Genomic DNA, 20,822 nt, shown 5'->3' with positions numbered 1-20,822 from the left:
CAACAGTGGCTTCAGACACAGTTACTCGTTTGCGCTAAGCTGAACAATGAGTGTAGAGCACTTCCTGAGAATCACGATGTCTCGGGCACAAAAGATATGGATGGCCATATGAAAAATCTTACGAGATTCTGACGCGAAACACTCAGGAAATCGTAACCATATATGTTAGAACGTGACAAAGTGGTAACTATCACGTAATTCCTGGGGGCGTTGGGGACCGTGGACCCGGAGAGCGGCCACGCAGGTGGCCCCCACTGGTGTTGCCCCCACGGAGGAAGGGGAAGTAGAGTTCATGGCCGGGCTCGCTGACGTGTCCCCTCTCCGCCCCCAGCTCTCCGGCGGCTGCGAGCTGACAGTGGTGATCCACGACTTCACGGCCTGCAACAGCACCGAGCTGACCATCCGCCGCGGCCAGACCGTGGAGGTTCTGGAGCGGCCCCATGACAAGCCGGACTGGTGCCTGGTGCGGACCACTGACCGGTCCCCCGCCGCAGAAGGTCTGGTTCCCTGTGGCTCCCTGTGCATCGCCCACTCGAGAAGTAGCATGGAGATGGAGGGCATCTTCAACCACAAAGGTAGGACTCCACGGCGCGTGGATGGCGGTGACACCGCCCCCTCGGAATGACACCGGTACTTCTGTCCCGGTTTCTTTGCAGCCTCGTAATAGGTGTGACTCCTCCTGGTCACTCATGCTTCGGTCTGTGATCAATGTGTCTCTGGGCTGTTGTAGTCCACGAGGAGCTGAAGTGGGGATGAGGATTTCACCTGTTAGCCAGCAATAATGAATGAGTGCCTCATTCCCCACAATGGTATAAGATACCAGTCTAGAGACGAAGAAGGGGGCCGTTGTTTGGAGGCCAGTGTTATTTATAAATGCGGAACACAGAGAAGGTACTGTTCTCCTCCAGGTGGTGTTGAAACAGGCAGGGGAGGTGGGACCTTGTGGAGCATCTCATTGATCGCATTTTCACGTTGTGGCTTCTTTATTTGGTTAGTGTGAAATCCCAGAAGGCCAGACGCTGCAGGCCCTGAGAGTTTAACCTTGCCATCATCATGGCTTCGCAGTTTCTCAGGACTCCCCAAGTCCCCAGGCTCCCTGCCCCGAGAGAGGCTGGCCTGGCTGAGTCGGGCCGGGCTCCACGTTACAGCTCTGCAGCCACGACTGCCAGGAGAGGGGGCTTTGGCAAGAAGCACCTTTAAACCAGTCGGAGAAGAAGGCATTTGGCATTCTTCCGTGACTCCTTTAGACAGAGCTATCTATAGCAAAACTGCTTTGCTGTGTGTGTCTGGATGAATCAGATCTGGGCTTCCAGCAAAAGCGCGAGTCTGTTTCTCCTGGGTGTTCAGCACGGAACCGCTGGCGATGTTCTGAATTGAGGTGGTCTGCGGGTGTGATCTACACGCTGGATTTCCAGCCCTGGTGTGAAAAAGAGTGCGTGATTACTTTAGCGTCATTGCATGTTGAAGCGATGATGTATTTCATAGAGTGGGTTAAACATAGTGTACTGTTAAATTAATTTCACCTGTTGCTTTTTTTTTTAATTGTGGCTCCTAGAAAATTTTAAATTACATATCAGCTCGTACTGCCTTTCTTTTTGACAAGTGTTGGTTTAATCTTTCATCGTAAGTGAAAAGCTACCTTGAGACTCTAAGCCCTTCCAAGAAACATTGGTCTATAGCTTCTAAAATAGTGCAGAATTGATAGTTTATGCGCTTTGAACCATATTATGGCACAGTCTTAATTTTCTTACAAGACAGGCAAATGGTCGATTTGTCCAGACTGGAGGACAGTGCAGTTTATTTTCCCTTCCTGAGGGAGGATCACTCAAGCCTGCCATATTCAAGTTCTTTGCTGTTCATTTGAGGATATACTCCCTGCATTTATCATCGGCACCCTCTTTGCCTTCATCATGACACATCCCGAAGTCTGTCCTCTGGCCGTGGAGGGGTTAGTTATGGCGTCGAGCTAAACAAAGCTGCACAGGACACAGCTACTGATTACCTCTTCTCCTTAATTACAGCCCCAAACATGTTCTGGATCCCTCGGGGCCTAAGTAGCATCTTATCGTCACTTCAGTAAGAAACTAGAAGAATTTAGCTATTATTTCTCCAAGGATCCAAAGAGAAAGAATATTCAGATTTTGACCGGCAGCCGAGGTGTCCACTTTGACTTCTGGCGAAGGTGTCAGTGAGAATGTAGAGCAGCCTGAGATTTCCCCTAATGTGACACGTGAGGGCAGGTTGAGGTCTGTGTGAGGTGCCCACGTGCCCACTGCCAGAGCAGTTCCAGGGTTGCGTAATATGTTTAAGTCCTCGAGTTTGAGCTGAAAATAAAGCTCAACTTTTTTCTCAAGCTAATCTATTATACAGAGGAGCCCTGGTGAACTTAGCATCCTACAAATAACACTTGTTCTGGAAGATTTCTTTTTACATGTGCCTTTCCTGTGGTGTGTTCCCTACTTCCTGGTGTTCACAATTGCAGGCTAGCCAAGAGGAAAGAACCATGTATTTATCACCCTTGACTTTGTCCTGAAAACTTCTCACGGAGGTTGGATTTTTTGCTTATTTCTAAGTTTAGGTACCATTTTGTTCCCTGAGCCCTTTTTCTCTGATATTCTGTGACATTCTAGAAAAGTTCTTCCCGGCCCCCCACAGACCCGCTGACGCTCCATCGTTACCAAGAAGGTATTTCTTCATGGAGCACAACCTGTTGCGAACCAACAGCCAGGGGCTCAAACCTCAGCCATTGTTTCCCGCGTTTTTATTTTTCCTATAATGCAAGGAAACCGAAGATGATCCATTCCCCCATAGTGTTAGGACTCGGGCAGTAGATTGGGGTAGGGAACTCGTCCCTGAGGAAAGAACTATGACAGACCTCTGCCAGAGCCTCCCGTCCATGGTCAAGTCCAGGACAGCTTAGGCAGCAGTGACCAGAGTCTTCGTCTAGGAGAAGAGGCTGTCATCAAACAGTCTGGAGAACAAGGGACGAGGATCTAGGAATAAAGTCCAAAAAAAGATGGGGAGCCTCGGGGAGGAAGAGGCCACCGGGAAAGCAGGTCTTGATTTGCTTCTGCTTAGTCCTCCTTCCTGCTCCTGTGTGAAGTGGAGTGCGTGCCATTTTGACTGTCCGTAGATTGGTGTGTGCCGGGCGCTTTGGTGCGTGTTATTCACGTGCTGCTGCTTGCCCAGCGTCTTATTTTGAGCCCCTTTGTGTTTTGAGGGCCGCACTGGGCTCGAAGGGTACTGCCATGAGGAGTATGGCCCCTTCTCTAGTAAAACTTGATTTCTGTCACCCTTATGGATCTCCTCGGGGCAATACCAGACAGGCAAGCCAGTCTTGCCTTTCACAGATTTCAAAACTCATGAACGATAGGGAATTGTCAGATGTATTTATCGCTAGTCACTTGCTGTTAATCTCTAAAGATGCTTTCTTAAATGTCTTTGATTCTTGCTGCTCTAACCCTGCAGGCAGGAGGAAGGAGCACGTTTACTAATCTCTAGTTCCAGAATTTTCTCAACCTTATTGCCTCCGATATTTTTTGTAACCCTCCAGTCAAAACAACTTAAATTTCCATAAATTTCAAATGTAAAAAACATTCCTAGTAAAGTCAAATGTCCGATTGTGAATAATAAGATATTTTAAGAATTGGGATTTGACTATAAGTATAAATACTCAAATCATCCAAGAAGTACCCAGTATCCACTGGGGATACTGCCCAGGTCCCCTGCTGGTTTCGAAGCATGGCTAGAGCTGGAGTCTGTCGGGCAGTGAGAACATGTGGCATTTATTAGCACTTGGGTCACTTTTATCGTGCTACGTAACTTATTTAAAATGAACGAGAACTGTAATTGCACACTTTGTTTTCAGGGAGATATTTCTGTGTCTGAAACTAGAGTCCAGTGTGAAGATTGTTCTGTTGAGAAGCGCTCTGCCTTTTTCAGGGGAGGCCAGTGTCGGAAAATCGCCGTCGAGTCCGCGTCTGTAGGCGTTCGGGCCTGGCGTTTCGTTCCGGCTCTGCTCTGGCCGCCTTGCTCCCTTTGGCACAGCGACTTAGTCACAAATTAGGCAGGTGCCAAGCACGTGAAAGTAGAACAAGGATTCGGCAGACTCTTGTGCTCATCCAGTCACATGTGCGTTTGTGGCTTTTACTGTCCACCATTACGTCAGAATCTCTGGGGCGGGGGCCTGGACATGGGGATTTTTTTTTTCATCTGTGCCCCCGTGAATGTGATCTTCGTCCGAGATTAAGAAACTCTGATCTCCCCCCATCTCGCGTATAGTGTGCCGATTTCCAGCCCATCTGATTCTCGGGTAGCCACTGGCAGCACCACGGGCAGACTGTAAACCAGGACGCGTTTCCCTTGTGGCCTAGTCCGCAGTGTGTCTGAGCCCATCGTCATCCATCCAGGGCCGATCGCCCCACCCCCCGCCCCTTTCCTCACGCTCCGCGTCTGAGCGGCTGGCCCTGTGGGGTCACGGCTCTGCCTCTGCTGGTGGCTGCCCCTCCGCTGCTTTCTCCCTGGCTCTGGAGCTGGCCACATCTCTCCCCTCAGCTCCCTGTCCCTGGGCCCCCATGTCACACCGGTGAGACCAGGTGACAGAACTTTACCAGAGGTTTGCAGGTAGTAGCAGGAAGGGGAGGACTCAGAAGGCGACCAGGTGTGTCCTCTCTCAGGAACCCCGGGCCCGGGCCTCGTCCCCTGCACTCCCAGCCTGCGCTCGTCATCAGGGTTCGGCTGGCCCCCAGCTCAGGGTTTGCCTCAAAGCTGTTTCCCTCTGCAGCGTACAAGCATTTACTGAGGTTCCTCAGCCTCATCCGAACCCCCTCCCCAGTTCCCGGACAGCAGCAGCTCAGGACTGTCCCGCCGACAGAGGGCCTCGTCCTGTGCTTTCCGGCCCCTGCCCCCCAACACCACCACCCAGAAAAGCAGCATCTCTGCAGACATGGTGCTTCTGTTCCTTCTCCAGAAACCTCGGTGACCGAAAGCAAGCACAGCTCCCTGGCCCGAGACCTCTTGTACTTCCCCAGGTGTACTGGGCACAACTGTTTTAAATTTGTTCAACACAGATGGCATCTTTCCCAAATCATGAAACTGCCCGCAAAGCTGAATCGTCTCCTACCTCTAACTGCTTGTGATTTTTAAGTGATCTAATAAGTTTTCAAAAAATTCCAGGCATTAAAAAGACTTCAGTGACATTAAACAAATTTAGTTGACTATATCGTGATTCTGGCATATTTAGACATCTGCTTAGTGCCAGGTTGCCTTCTTTTAGTCAGAAAACACACCCAGGCATATGTGTGCATAGACATTTTAAACCTAGGTCTGCCTACATGTTCTTGAAAGATAGATATAATGGAAGATCTGTATACTTTCTTAAAAAAAAAATTAGCTTGGAAAGGAGCAGGTTTTCTCTGTTCGAACAGGTGCTGATGTAAATCCCTGTGGGAAGCAGCACAGAGAAATCTGGAGCCCCAGGAGCAGAGGCAGTGGCCAGGGGGGGATGATGGCCTGTGATGAAGGAATGCCCTCTGTGCCGCGTGTGATTGTGGGGCAGCCGTCACGCTGCCGAGTGCTGCACGTTGGAGGTGCTTTCATGCTCCAACTTCGCATTAAAGTGTTTGCTGAAACGAAAAGAGCCATGAGCAGGTATCAACACTATCCCTATTAGAAGATCACAAAATTATATATACAGCAAAGTTATAAACAAAGAATGAAGAATCCACCTTCCCACGCTTGGCTCAAAATGGCCAAGGCACAGTGTGTAGAAAGATGTATAATCAGGGGAAGCAAGTCTTGCTCTCTCTCGGTGACTCACGGGCTGGGCGGAGCGGCCGCAGGTACAGCATGAGGTGTCCACCCCCCGCCTCTCTGTGGACTGGACTGTTTGAACTGTGGCCTTTCTGACATTCGGAGATCTCGGGCTTTGCTGTTCACTAGGCAAGGCAGGGCTCTTCCCCTTTAAGTTTATTCACTAATTAGCATCCGCAGAAACTGAAAAGTTACAGAGAGATGATGCGTCTGGTGAGAGATTGTTTAAAAGTACCGCGTACTGGTTTTTTATTAAGTATTTTGAAAATAAATAAATTCGATGTATGGAGGGAAACAGTTGTATGTTCAGAGTTTGCACTTGCTTCGTGGCTTAGCGGGTTGTGCCTCTGACGACACCTGATACAATGAAGTGTGTGCCAGACAAGGCACGGTGTGCTCGGGCTCTTCCGCTGCGTTCCTTTCTCCTTCCTTCCGGAGAAGCATGGGATGATTTGCAGTTATGTTGTGTTCCTAGAGCTAACTCACCCCTCAGAAGTCAGAACATTGGTAGACGTGACTGTAGATCCTGATGGCTGAGCCGAAAATGCAGTGACAGGGAAAAGACCTTCACAGACTCTGGCTGACGCTGAAGGGCAGGCCCTGAATCGTGTATCCCTGATCAAAGCTGATGAAAGCTCTGGGTCCCCTTCCCACGAAAACATGCACAGGTACAAAACTGCATATAGCTCAGTGACCCCACGTTCAGAACTCTTTTTCTAAAAGAAAAAAAAAAAAAAGCAAATTTTAAAACTCACTCTTAGACACTTCACATAGTTCAGCATTAAACCCCGAAGAGGTGTAAAGTGAGAAGTCTTGTTCCCACAGTCCTATTGCATGTACAGGTAACTATTTTCATTTGTTTCTAACTTCCACTTCCGGTACTTGGTTAGGTAAGTACAAACGTGCATTCATTCCTCCTTCCCTTTTCTTACGTAAAAGGTAGTGTATTTTTTCCTTGGCTTTTTTTCTACTTTGCTATGCCTTTTATTTTAGAAAGGACTCCATACTAATATGTAAACACCTTTTTACGGATGGGCAGTACTTCATGTGTGCACATCACGTAGGTTATTAACTTAGTATAAACGGCCTGCAGCGGATCCCCTTGCATAAATATTTCATTCACGTGCAGGTCTATTCTACAGGATGGAATTCCAGAAGTGGGGGTGATGGAATGAAGAGTAAATGCATTCATGGAAAACAAACTTTTAAAGAAGAATTATCTGAATCATAAATTAACTACATCAGAAAAAAATCATAGTGAACGTGGTTCCATGGTGTAGCAGTCAGCACGTCTGCTTTGCACACAGAAGGTCCTGGGTTCACGCCCCAGTGGAGCCACGGTCCATGGTCTACGGCCATGCCACCCTGAACAAGCCCGATGTCTGATCTCGGAAGCTAAGCAAGGTAGGGCCTGGTTAGTCCTTGGATGGGAGACCACCTAGGAAGACCAGTTGCTGTAGGCATAAATAATAATAAGAAGAAGAAGAAGAAAAAGAAAAAGTTATAGTAAACATGCTATATCATAATAACATTTGCTTTTATATATGTTTAGTTTTAACTTATATATTTTTAATGACATTTGAGTTATACTAAACCCCTTGAATTATCTGAATTCATTTTACCCACTTAGGGAGGAGGAGTGGAAATGCCCCCTTTGAATAAGGTTATTCTTAAATCATTTACATAAATTAAATCACAAGTCTCTATGTGACTCCTTTGAGGTGAGATTTTGATGGACATTTTCCTACAGAACTCTGTGTGGGAGCAGTCAATGAAATACTAATCTGGATAATATTTCACCAATTTCTGCATTTTTATTATAGATTCAGTCAAAGAGGTACAAATTAGGAGTTCACCACTAGATATAAGTGGTGATGATTGACAGAGACCCAGTAACTTCCTTCAGTCTGTGTGTAAAAATAGCACTTTGTGGGCCGTGTTTGTCTTCCATCCACACAGAGCTGCTTGTGGGTCCAAACCACAGCTTCGCTGAGAGAAGGCCTCGTGCACAGCTCCGTCTGTGGCTTCTGTAATGGGCTTGCGAGCTCTGTCGAACCTCTCGAAGGATTCATTTTCTTATCACTAACATTTCACAGTGAATTTTGAAAAATATTTCTAAAACCCTCCCCAGTCTTATTTCCTTTTTTACTGACGCTGAGGAAGGATTTTGGAGGGGAAAGGAGAGTGGGGTGGAGGGCTAGTGGTCCGTCAGAGGGCTAAGGAGGCTGACCTTTGAACTTTCACCCCACAGCCAGCTTTGTGTAGGAGAGGGGTCCTGGCTCCCCTTTCTGGGGTCCCATGCGGGTGAGAGCGGCCGCCCTGGAATCTTCTGAGATGTTTCCCTGCCCGGGCTGTCAGGCCTGTCCTAGGGCGGGCTGGCCGGCAGTCATCAGAATCCTTTGCACAGCTCGGCCATTCCACAAGGGGGTCATCGTTTTCCCAGACTTTTCTAGCCGAGCGCAGGACAGGGGCCCGGGTGTTTATCGTCCAGACACTCAGGGGACAGTAAGCAGGCTCGCCGCCTTGGCCGCCTGGCGAGGCCGCGCTGGAATCCGGTGTTATCCTAAGTCACAGCGTGGCCCTGTGGGCTCCCCGGCGCCCTTTCCTCCCCCGCGCCTTTACCAGAGTTTTTGCATTTTCTAGAAGGAAAGAATGTTAAAGTTCTCTTCTTAGAGACCCATAAGTTAGTTTCCCATTTGTCTCAAAACTAATTAGAGCATTTAGGTTCTGGGTCGCAGAGCAGACTGCGTGACAGAACCCCGCAGACCACATGGCTTGAGCAACAGGAGTTGACTTTTTCGTAGTTCTGGAAGCTGCAAGTCCACGATGGAGGTGTCGGCAGCGTTGGTTTCTCCTTGGCTTGCAGACAGCCACCTTCTAGCTGTGTTGTCGCGTGGCCTTTCCCCTGCGCGTGCCCTGCTGCCGTCTCTGTGTCCGATTTTCCTGTTCCTGCAGGGACACCAGTCACACTAGATTAGGACCCACCCGAGCAGTTTCATTTCGACTTAACCACCTCCCTAAAGACCCCGTCTCCCAATACAGTTGGAATCTGAGGTTCTGAGCTTTAGGACTTCACCACACAAATTTGGGAGGACACAGCTAGCCCATAAAAGGGGAGCGCCGGGGCCTCAGAAAATGCCTGGCGGTAGCGTGCCAGGCCCGCTGCTGCTTTTCTCTGCATTTTGCTCCTCAGGATGCCCCATGACCATATACACTGTCGTCACCCCCATTTCATGATGAGAAACGGAGGCTCAGAGAACGGAACTTGACCACGCCTGGTAGGTGATGGAGAAGGGGATTTTTAAAACAGCGGTCAGACTTCAGGGCTCCAGTTCATAACCACTATGCATCCTGCTCTCCATGCGAGCTGGAAGGAACGTCTCCAGTCCAGGGAGGAAGCTGTAGCCTCTAGAAAGAAAACTCGGGCGCTTAAGCCCCGTCATTTGTGGAAGAGCTGCTTCCAGAAGCCGGCCTCCGAAGTCCAGGACACACGAGCCGTTTGCATTCATTCCTAGAGCCCTGTACATTCCTCAGAGGCCACGGCCCCTGCAGTCCCTGCTCCGGGAAGGATCTGTTTTCAGCTTTCTGGTTTGAACGATGCTGTAATTCCAGTTGCCTCCCACCACCCAGAGAAGTCGTCCTAGCGGAAATCTGTTCTCTATCCCTCTCGTGGGCCACTTCCCTCCTGCCCCTCCTCCCCAAGTCAGCACAGAACTCGAGTGACTTGCTATGAGTCAGCGAATGGAAGAACCAATCACAAAAGTAAAAGCAGTTTTTTAAAATCAGTTTGCATTCAGGAGTAGAAGTTTCCTGCTCCACAACTCAAATCCTCCCTCTTCCCCTGCCCAATCCCATCCCCCCCATCCCCCTAAAAAATCAAAATCAGCTGCATGGGCTCCCAGCTCGTCCTTGGAGGAGCTGGGGAACTCTGCTTCCTGTCGAGTCTCCATCCTGACCCCTCCCTGAGTGATGCTGTGGCCTACACCACTCCGAAGTTTAACGGAGTTGGGACATCACGAGCATTCATTGGCTCTCGGGGGTTGGCAACATCACTCTGATTCTTTGAACACTACTGTTTTTGTTATTTTTGTAGGAAACGCATTTGCGAGGCTACCATCTCATATTGCCATTCTGCAGATAGCCCCCCGTGCTGGTGCAAACAGAGAAGGCCACATAGCGAGTTAAAGTGCGATGTAAAAAAGGCGTATTTGAATGTTTGTTTTGTTAAAGAGAAAAACTCACCATCGCTTGTGAAAAGATAGTAAGTAAAGCAATGAAAAGGAGCCTGTGGGATTTTTGGCACCCGGATGAAGTGGTCGGATGCCCCATAAAGGTGCTTTTGTGGATTGGCCGCTGTGCTAGAAAGCAGCAGGAAATGATGTGCTGAATGGCGCCTTCAGAAGCAGGATTTAGTCATCCAGCCCCTTCCCTCCGGGGCGGGGGGTGCTATCTGCGGGGCAAGAAACCGCACGGAACGCCCTCTGAACAGGAGAGTCTTTGTGCATGGGACCTGAGGAGCTCGCCCCTGCTGGGGCAGCTGTGCTGAGGCCGCACTGCAGACAGGCCATCAGGAAGGACGGGCCATCAGGAAGGACGGGCCATCAGGAAGGACGGGCCATCAGGAAGGACGGGCCATCAGGAAGGAGACCGGCCACGTGGCTCCCCAGCGCCCCCGTCCCCAGCTGCAGAACGCCTGCTGTCAGTAACTGGGCTTTTAGGATGAGCTTGAAGAATAGACCACCAAAAACTCATCAGGGTTGCTGACGATGTTTTAAGTTTCAGCTAAATACTGCTGATTTTTAGAGGAAGTTGTAACTAATGTTCCTAATAGTTAGGTCATTTGAGTTTCCATCTTGAAATGTAGCTGATACTATTTTATGCATGTATCCTCTCTCTCGCTCTTAAGATTTCGGGGTCCTTTTCAGCCTTCATTAACTTGCCGATGACTAGTGTTTCCTTCTTCTTCAAAAGGTGCTCTGATTTTACTAGAAAGACTTTGGATCCTTTGGCTCATCTGAATTTTAGTTTTACAGAAAGCTTTCTTTTAAGTGTATTTTTAGCCCTAGCTTTAGAAGTATTATTTGTATAGGGACCCTTTTTACTGGATTTTTTTTCTTCGAGACCTCCTTTGGCAAAAATGACCTTGGCTCATATTTGGACAGGTAAATAACAGGCACTTGCACATTGAAGCTTTAGTTTTAAATATTTGAGACATAATTATCACAAAAGAAGGTTACATAAAAATGGTTGAGGTAGCATTAATTTTGTCCAAAAGAATTCCTTTTCAACCAATCTAAATAAAAATGCCTATTGTCACGAGAATGAGATTGGCTGTTATAATTTTGCCCCATAAGTGTGCAGAAAAATAATGATTTTATATCTCTTCAGGATTTTTTTTTTTTTCAATAAATCATAGATCCTTTTATTTACTGGTCATTTTTAATTTGCCTAATTTACATCTCTTTTCCCATAAAAGTTCTCTGACTTTGCCTATTTTTCTCTGGGAGCTTTTTTCACACACTCAGTTTCTTTAGCTAATTGCATTTAGTTAACATAACACTCAGTATTTTCATTTTCAAAAACTTCTCATTTTGAAATAATCTTAGACTTAGGGAAAAGTTGCAAAAATAGTACCGAGAATTCTTGTGCACCTTTACCTACCTCGCCCAGTGTCACATGACCCTGGGTTCAGAGATCCAAACCAGGAAACCAGCCCTGAGGCAGCGCTTTTAACCAAACCACACCTTATTTCAAATTTCGCTCTCCTGTGTTTTTTCTGGTTCAAGATCCAGTCCAGGACCCTCGTTGTATTTCATTTTCTCCAGTCTGTCACGGTTCCAGTACTTTTTCTTGTTTTTCGTGACCTTGACAGTTTTGAGGTATTTCTTTATTTTGTGAGATGTCCCCTCATTTGGGCTTTATCTGATGCTTTCTCCCGATTAAATAGAACTTACGCATTTGGGGCAAGAATGTCACAGAGGTGGCTCTGTGCCCTTCTCAGTCCATCATATCCAGGGACCTCGGGAGGATCCTGATGTGCCCCATTGCTGGTGACCTTAATCCTGGGTTATAGTAGTTGTCTGCGGTATTCCCGCGCTGTAAAGTTACCGTTTTTCTCTTAGTAAATGCCTTGTGAGACATACCTGGAAATGCAGCTCACTCTGCTGCTCATCCTGCCTCGACCGCCTGGTGTTAGCATGCAGCCCTCATTGCTGTGGTGTTTGTGACAGTTATTCCCGTGGTGATCTTCTGTTTTCCTCATTTCTTTTAAATTTATTTAACTAGAATCCTGTAGAGAAGAGTGGTCCTCTCCGCCTCATTTATTTGCTTACTCAGTTATGTATATCAGCATAGAGTCACGGATATTTTATTGCTGTGGGTCCTAACCCTGTATTGCCATTATTTTGTTGCCCACGTTGTTCCAGCCGTGGTCATCAGGCGCTCCTTTAGGTTGGCCTCTGCATGCTCCGGACATAGGCTCGTTGTCTCTGGAGTGCTGCCTTGCTTTCTGGCGAAAGATGCCCCTGGCCGTCTTCTGTTTTCTTTGCTGCAGTCCTAGATCAACCAACCATGTCTCCAAGAAGCCTTGGTTCCTTTAATTGGAGAATAGTATCAAAAACTAAGGCCTGGGTGCTAGGCGTGCTCCGTGCTACGTGGTGGCGTGACTTCTAGGTCTTCTCAGCAGACATGCCTGTCCGCACACACGTCTGTATTCAAATCCCATCTATCCCTCTCTGTACGTCGGCATGTGCATACAGAAACGCGCGGTATCATACTGAAACCTGACTCCTGCCAGACAGTATGGGGTGCGTCCTTTGCCCTCAGCCCTCCCGACTTGTAAGCTTTTTCCCTGACAGTGAGACACCTGCATCTCATTATCCAAATAACTTATTCGTTCAGCCCTGGTATTAAAGCCCATTTTTTTCGTCTTTGGAAATTGAATATTTTCTTTACCTAAAATGACTTGGCTTTAAAAGACTCCACTTCATCTCGTCTCATCACCAACCACTACCCCTGTGAGATGCAAACTCAACGGTTCTTTTCATCTTTGGTTTTACGGGGTCACAGTCAAAATACTGTTTTTCAAAGTCACTTAGGTGAGCACTTTCTTCCCCCAGCCCCCCACCCCCGCCGGTGTGGTCACGTTTTTCCTCCGTGATGCTTTCCGTTCTGAGCGCACACGCCAGTCCTAGGTGATTTTAATTATGTCTTTTGGGGGCATGTGAAACATAACCATGGTCCCAGGAGTCGACAGCCACTTTCCTTACGTGTAAATCTCCCTCGTCGCCTCTCCCCAGCGCCCCTCGCCGTTGGTCCTCACAGACGAACGTGCTGTCCTCAAGAGCACTGTCTTCAACAGTGGTTCTTCCATTTTCTTTGTGACATTCGTAATTCTGTGTCCAGCCAGCAGATGAAAAGAGCAAACACATACTAAAAATACCAAAAAAGAAAAACCCAGAATTTCTCACTTTCCTTCACCGTGGCCGTGGACAGACCGGTTCCACCCGTTCTCGAGCGTCTCAGTCGCTTCCCATTTTCTTGCCGGGGATGGCACACTGTCATTTCTCTTAAAACGTCTCCCCATGAACTGAAGTCACCAGCCTCTGTCACCCTCTCCTTCTCCTCCCAACCACAGCCACGGTTCCCCCCAAGCTTTCCTTCCCATTAGTCCGCTGACATCACCCTTGGGTCTTCTTCACTTGACCTTGGTCGGACTCTTAGAACAGATTCCCAGTCACACCACCAAGGTAGAAATAGCCCCGGAGTTCAAACCTTGTTTCCGAGAGACTTTCGCCCACCGTCCCTCTTCCCTCTCGCCCCAGCCCTTCCCCCACCCCTGCCTTGTGTTTTCACGTGGCCTGTCAGGCCGGGGCTGAGATGACCCCTCCTCCCAGGTCGGGCTCATGCGGTGCCTTTACCCGACGTGATTTATCTTCACTTACTTTGTAAAGTGCCGTATGACACGGTAAATACTCTGTAGCCTCACACTTCATGAAGAGAAGGAAGGAAGGGATGAGAAAAGTTTTTTCCGTTATTCCCTCATTCCTGCGGTGCTGCATTTCTGACAGACGTGAACTGGAAGTTGGAAGAGGACAGTCGCTGGGGAAATTTCCCATCTATCTTAGCCAGAACGTTTTATTCATTTTTCAGCATCATTCCTGTCCTCTTTGCTAGAGGACAGATATTACACATAAAATAATTAATTTCCCTGACAGCTCTTTTTTTCTCTTTTTAATTAATGGCCCTTGCTTGGCAGTCTGTGTTTTTGCAGAGGGACAAAGTGAAATATTTAATAAAAGTTGTAGTAAACGAAACCTCAGAATGTCAATTCACTTGATTTCCTTTAGAACATAATTTTTACTGCCCATTTTTTTTTTTTTTTTTTTTTTTTTTTTGGCCAAAGAGAGAGAAGATTATTTATTTGGTAATAAAAAGTTTTCATGCACAGAAAATGCAAAAATGCTCTGTGCAGAATTCTGCCTCTTGTCTAGTCCTGGCATAGGTACACCATCCGGATCTGCCAGGAGACCACAGTCAGGAAGAGCAGCCTTGTGCTTTGCTTTTGGACTTTTAACAAGAATACGAGGCCTAATGTGGGCCTATAAATGCCAGCTCCCACTTTGTAGCTGTTTGTCTTAAGGAGGTATCAGTGCCTGAGGCAGCTTTGCTTTGGTGCCCTGGATTTATTCTCTTCCTTTTTTTATAATTGTTCATTATCTTAAGCTGAGAACGAAACTAGAAATCTATGCTATGTTCACATTTTTTAGTTAGAGAATTTTCAAAATTTACTTTGCAACACATGCGGGGGAGGGTGGAAGGAGAACCCAAGTTGAACTGTTTTTTAAACTATGGAACTAAAAAAGACAACATTTTTCTTAGCAAATCAATAAAACAACAGACACCATTTATGCTATCAGATTAGATAAAGCAGAAATAAAGAGAACTCAAGAAGGTAGTACCTGATTCTGTTCAGAGATAAGCGTAGGTTTCAGCAGATAGTGCTCCCTCAGGAAAGTTTAAGTGAGCGAGGGCCACATCACAGTTTTGGGTGTGTAACCAACATTCCAGGTGACTGCCTCAGTGCGGGCATGGCCATCACAGTGTGGTTCGGAGACGGCCGTTTGTGCTTCTCGAATTATCGAGAGGCACGAGCGTGCACACACCGCCCGTGAAGTTGCAGAGTCAGGCTTCGTGGGTTTTAGACAGTGGGCATTCTCCTGCGAAGCCATTGTGCCGTGTGAGACTCGGGGGGAGAACGCGTGGACACTTTGAGGAGCAAGAATGTATGTCGGCCAAAGAAAATACCCAACTTCAGAAAAGGACAAAAACGAGCTTTTGAGATGCTTTGCTACAAATGCCTTTACAAGTCACAAATGTAAGGATATTCATTTTCACTTTTATGGCTGCTGCTTGTAAGGAAGAATGAAGATATGTTTTTAATAAGTGAGGAGTGACATTGTAGCACAGTGATGTAACCAGTTGGCTGTGGACCAAATTGCCTTTCTTTTTGCTATCAAGTCACATCAGGAGGCACTGTCTGTTGTATGTCTCAGAGAAGACCTCCATCCAAACACTGACAAAGCCCAAGTCAGAAAGCCTGGCGTGGGTCCGTCACTCGGCATTTCACTGAGTAAGGAAATCGCAGCTCTGGCTGGCGGAGGGGAGGAGAAACATCTGGCTCACTGCGCCCTCAGAATTTCCTTGAGCTCCAATTAGAGTCACTGTGGTAGAATGTGATCCAGGGCGTCTGGATATTCCCACATGTGAAACCCAACTGCAGAGCGGAGCCGAGGAGCAGGCAGAGGAGAGGGAGCGGGTCCACCTCCGGGAGAGGAGCTGCGGGCCCTGGGGCTGCACAGTCCCCGCCCGAGTGCCTGCCACCGAGCCTGCCCAGCCGGCTGCCTGCCGAGCGCCTGAAGAACCGCTGTCTGATCTTGCTGGAGAGTGGCTTCCTCTGGCTGCTCGTGGGGACAGGTAGGGCAGGGATCCGAGCCTTTAGCCTCCAGGCAGCTCGGCACGCACCATGCCAAACGGAATTAAGCCAGTGGACCCGCTGGACGCGCTCTCCAACGTCGGCGTCGGCACCGCCTACCGCAGCGGCGGGCAGCCCAGCAGCTGCAAGTGCTGGATCCTCGACCTAGGTACGCGGGCGCCAGCCCCTCCCCGGGGGCTCGTGGCCCAGGCGGCTCCCCGGAGATCGCTGCGGGCCTTGCCCTGGAATCTCGTGTGCTTGCACACTGAAGTGTGCTGTCTGCCTTGTGAGGGGGGCTGTGCGGGTATGTTTTGTGGGGACCTCTAGGAATAAGACGAGAAACGGGACTGTGCCCTGTGCAGTCACGTTGATTGCTCCGTCGTAAGGCACTCAATATCCGGAGGCCACTTTTTTCTTGTAAATGGCATGCAAACGGTCTAAAGCAATCTGAGCCGCTGCAAATTGTCTTCTTAGGATTTTAGTTGGTCTTACGTCTGTTTCAGTTTTAATTTTGTTTGGGGTTTTGTCAGACTATTCAAGAAAATGGCAGTGTCCGCATTTATATTTAGATTCTCTTTTGTTTTCTCAAAAGAACTGCAGCCATGGAATAAGATAATACAGTTATATGGGGGGAAAGGGTCTCCAGTAACCGCCGTTGTATTTCAAGGGAGTATGTGTGACAGGCTCTATACACAGAAATTGAGTCAAGACAAGAAAACTTAACTCCTGCAGAAGTAGATGCGCTTTCCTCCATTTGAGGAAAAGACAGCGCAATTCAAAAGAATGACGCGAGGGAAGAAATTAGGCCTGTTGGTCCCCACAGACCCTCCTGCAACACTCCAGAGGAGGCTGGCTTTCCAGCAGCCACCTTTGACACCCATCCAGACCACACAACCGTTGAAAGGAGTTTCTCACTGGCTGTCTCCTGCATGCCAGCAGGATGCCTTCTACCGGAGTATCACTTCTGACTTGGTGCACTTTTGATGTTTGCCTTCACTCTGCCAGCCATTACTCACAGGTGCTCCCGGAGTGGGCAGCGAGGGGCAGGGCGCCAGAGGGACCCCGCGGGACCTTCCGGGCACTTCCATGTTATTGTGAGCTCACTAGAGAAGGGTTAAGATGGAGGGATCCACCAAAGAAGGGGGATCAGAGGAAAACAGAGGCGCAGAAATGTGCTTTCGGCACGTAAAGGGGGAAGTGACACTGTTGATGTGTTTGTCCATGCAATACCGGAGGAAAACAACAGAATTATCTTTGATTAGTGACTCCCAAAGGAGGTAAGTGTTGGCTACGTAAATATTAAATTTCATGGGATAAACATTGTTTTTCATAATATTTCTCATACTTTTTGTTTACAAAGCTATCAAAACATTTTTAAAAGTCACTGACCATAACATTTTTCATATTTATGTTAATTAAATTGTTCCGGAATGGCCTCCCTCTCTCGAGGCGTCTGAGCTGGGCAGATCCATTAGTGACACTGTGCACTAGGAACTCTGCACTGGGTGGTGACAGTCAATGATCCATAGGATCTCTTTACTGAAAAATAAGAACATCTGTGCAGTGAAAAGAACAATTGATAACATCAAAAGCCTGATTCAGAGTCTCAGCCACTCATGTGTCCTGGGTCCCTAGTAAATTACCTTCTCTCTCTGAATTTTATTTCTTTGTGGCAAAATAGGGATAATGATAGAGCACCCCTCTAAATGTATCATAAACATGCCCAAAATTTAGTCTAAAATATTATAATGAGCAATTTTGCTAAAAAGTGTTGGATTTCAAGAAGATACAGCATTCTTCTCATAGAGGGAATTTTGAATCCTAGGAGTATTGTAATTTCTTAGGAATTCTTCTGAAGGGACATTATTAAACTAATTTTTTAAACAGTGAAGGATAGATAGTTAAGCTATTATATTTTTCGTTTCCCCTAGATATATTTTCGTTCTGGCAATTTTCAGACTGTAATGGAAACTCCAGGTGATATTATTCAAGCTGTCATCACAGATTTTCTAAGATAACAAATTTGGAAAGAAATTGATGTCCACTGAGATTTTTATGGAAAAGAAAATCTAATCTAAGTAAAGGATAAATGAAAGAAAGCAAAAATCTAGTTTGCTTTTTTCTTTTTCTTTTTTGGTTTTTTTTTTTGTTGTTGTTTTTTGTTTTGTTTTGTTTTTTGAGAAATATGACTGTCCATCTTTTCCCAAACCTTCATGGTGCTTCCAAGACAGTTTTCTAAATGCCATGTTATCTAAGTGATATTTTAATACTGTCTGATTCTACTCGTTAAATTGATTATGGGGGAAATATATATGTATCCGGCTTAAAAAGGAAAAAATGACTGAGTAATATCCCATAAACAAGTCCCAAAGTAACTTTAAAATGCCCAGTAAATTATAGAGAGTGATTACAAAGCCTTTCTTTATACCCACAAGCAGTCTGGGGGTTCATTTGTTGGAGTACCTTGGGGAAAGGCAATTTTTCTGCTTTCCGACATACTCAGTGCAAATTCTTGTGCAAATGTCAAGTTTTGCCTGGAATAGCATGCACGAAGCTGTTTTTATTTGCAGACATCGCCATTACCAATAACTGACACAGCCATAAGCCAGGGGAGTTTTACTGCTAAGTAATTGCTAGGAAAAGAATGCAACAGAGGGCAAGGGCAAGGTCAAGAAGAGCTATAAATCGTCTTTGAAGAGGGCTCCAGTGGGAGCGGGCAGTCATACCAGCAGCGTAGTGGAACTGTAGACGTGTTCTCCTTCTGGAGCAAGTACCCTTTCGTGGACACGTGGGATCCGTTCCAGTGCTGGACGTGGTCCCCTGCGGCGTCCTCCACGTTAGTCAGATCACATACAGAGGGAACTGTGTGCCTCATCGTTCCTGAACTCTTCAGCTCTTTTTGTTTGTTTCTTTCTTTTTTTCTTTTTTGAGGAGAAGGGTGGATTCTCACCAGTGCAGTTTTTGTTTTTATAATTTAAAGAAAAACACTGATTTCTCCACGGAAACACAGTGTGAGCCCACGCTGGGACTGCCCAGGCAGGTTCAGACCACGGCCACCTTCACACTCAGGACCCGTGCACAGGACACGCGGTTTCCTGGGAGCAAACGAAAACACACAAGTATTCAGCACAATATCGTGTTGTTTCAGCTGTGAAGACCAGTCGTTTCCACACAAGTTACTGTGCAAACTAAATGCTCTCTCAAATAGTTTTTGCTCTTTCCGTTTAAATGAGTCAGAGTTTAAAACGCAATATGCAGAATACGGCGGGAATAGCGTGTGACTGCGGAAGTTAGACCACCAGTGTGCTTGTCTTGGCTCACTCTGCCAGTGCCACCCCGGCCAAATCCTTCTTAATCTCGCTCCAATGCAGTTTCCTCATCTGGGGGGGGCGGGGGAGTATGCTTGCTATGGTTTATGTTCTCCAAAAACTACATTCAAGTTTTTTTCCTTTTAAGCAAACTGCAGTTTTAAAATGATTTTATTTTTCCAGTTGTCACTCATCAAAGATATATTTAATTGCCACTCTTAGCTTATGATGACAATTTTTTTTTTGAGGGGGAAGTAGTGTTACACACTAAACTTATATCTATTTCTAGCCAAAAAGCAAAGAAACTTAAAATTGTTTGGCCCTAGGGTGAATATAAAATTTCAAAATATTAAAACTTTTTGAAGTTAATATTAAAAAGAGACCGAAATGTCCCCTCGGTGCCCTAGAAACCTGCAGGTCCTGGGATAGGAGCCTTCAGAGGCGGGGCCTTTCCCGGCTCCCTCTAGGCTGGGGCAGCCTCCTCCAGCAGTAACTTCTCTGCGGTGTGTGCTCTTTCTGAGTGTATCCCTTCAGCTGGGCTTCAGGGGGAGGTCAAATTTATGGCTTTTCACTCTGAGGAATTTCCTCCAGGTGCTCAGAGTGGTCCTGCGGGGTGAGTGAGCAGTCTGCCTGGGAGCGCTGGGTAGGGGGCCCTGGAAATGGTCCACGAGGCCCCTCCATTTCCTCTTCCTGTCTCCAAGGCCTGCAGGGAGCGGGTGGGGAGGACCACAGCCCACGTGCTCCACGTCATTTTTTACAATTCTCACATAAAACCATGCAAATGTGAACAAAGTGTAACACCCCAAAATATAAAGCTTCTCTGAAACTATATGCCAATTGTTAAAAAAAAAAAAAAAAATTGGAAAATCCACAGATCTATAGAGCAGCAGAGGGGGGTGACACCCACAGGCAACCACTGAAAATACTTGGACACATGTCCTTCTAGTCTTTTTGTATATGAGATGGTGCGCCTTTCATTGATACTTTTAAAGTCTGACTATATGAAATCATCTCTGCCTTTCTATTGTCTGTTTTCTCAAATGCACAGTTAAAGTATTTGTCATTGCATCTCGTTAATAGCAGTTCACAGTCATGAAAACAGACCTATACCTTATCAGCACGAAAAGACTAGAGTTATTCTCCTGTCTAAGGAAACAGCCCCAAAAAGCTTCTGGAACAAAGTTTATATCCCTAAGCCAACTCCCCTTCCCTTTTTATCTCTTAAAGCTGATGGATTACGGGAAGAAGTGGCCCAGTGACCCATGTGAAGTCGAATAAGGAGTCTTTAATAACTAGAAGGGAATGTGCTTATTATGATGTAGAACTAAAAACTGAATGTTTTCCCTTTGTCTTTCTCCAGCTAGAAAGAAAGCCAACATCCAGGGCATACCCCAGCCATCCTGCACCCCCATTCCCCAGCCCAGGCTGTTTGGTTATTTCCTGCTGTTGCCACCCTCCCGGGCTGTGGCAGAGCCATTCTGCCACACGGGGCACTAATTAAAGCCAAGGACAGGATTTGTGCATTGATCGGCGTTCACAGCAGAGGCGGTCTTTTCATTTCCTTTGTCTCTGAGCCGGCTTTGTTCCTTCCTGGAGCAGCTCCAGGCATCCCTGCCCTCCTTCCTTCTGCCTCACTGTCTCACTCAGCTGCCTGAAGAGCAGCGCCTGAGGGAGGGTCCTTCACCGGACACCTGGCTGGTGAGGAGGTGTGGGGCTTCTTAGACGCCGCC

The 20,822-nt window shown here is 47.1% G+C and overlaps 1 protein-coding gene and 1 pseudogene across 1 annotated transcript in view; both read left to right on the top strand.

The window, feature by feature from the left end:
- TRIO (trio Rho guanine nucleotide exchange factor) overlaps positions 1-20,822 on the top strand; it is a 324,442-nt gene that overhangs the window by 250,015 nt on the left and 53,605 nt on the right. Inside the window, exon 32 of the mRNA XM_039842534.1 lies at positions 332-575. Within this exon, the coding sequence (XP_039698468.1) occupies positions 332-575 (244 nt within the window). The remainder of the gene's footprint in view (positions 1-331; positions 576-20,822) is intronic.
- LOC120586455 (uncharacterized) lies at positions 7,159-7,274 on the top strand (annotated as a pseudogene).

This window comes from Pteropus medius, unplaced genomic scaffold (genome assembly GCF_902729225.1).
Source record: "Pteropus medius unplaced genomic scaffold, Ma_sr-lr_union100, whole genome shotgun sequence".
Lineage (NCBI taxonomy): Eukaryota > Metazoa > Chordata > Mammalia > Chiroptera > Pteropodidae > Pteropus > Pteropus medius.
The sequence above is the reverse complement of the archived record's forward strand: the minus strand, read 5'-3'. Positions and strand labels throughout refer to the sequence as shown.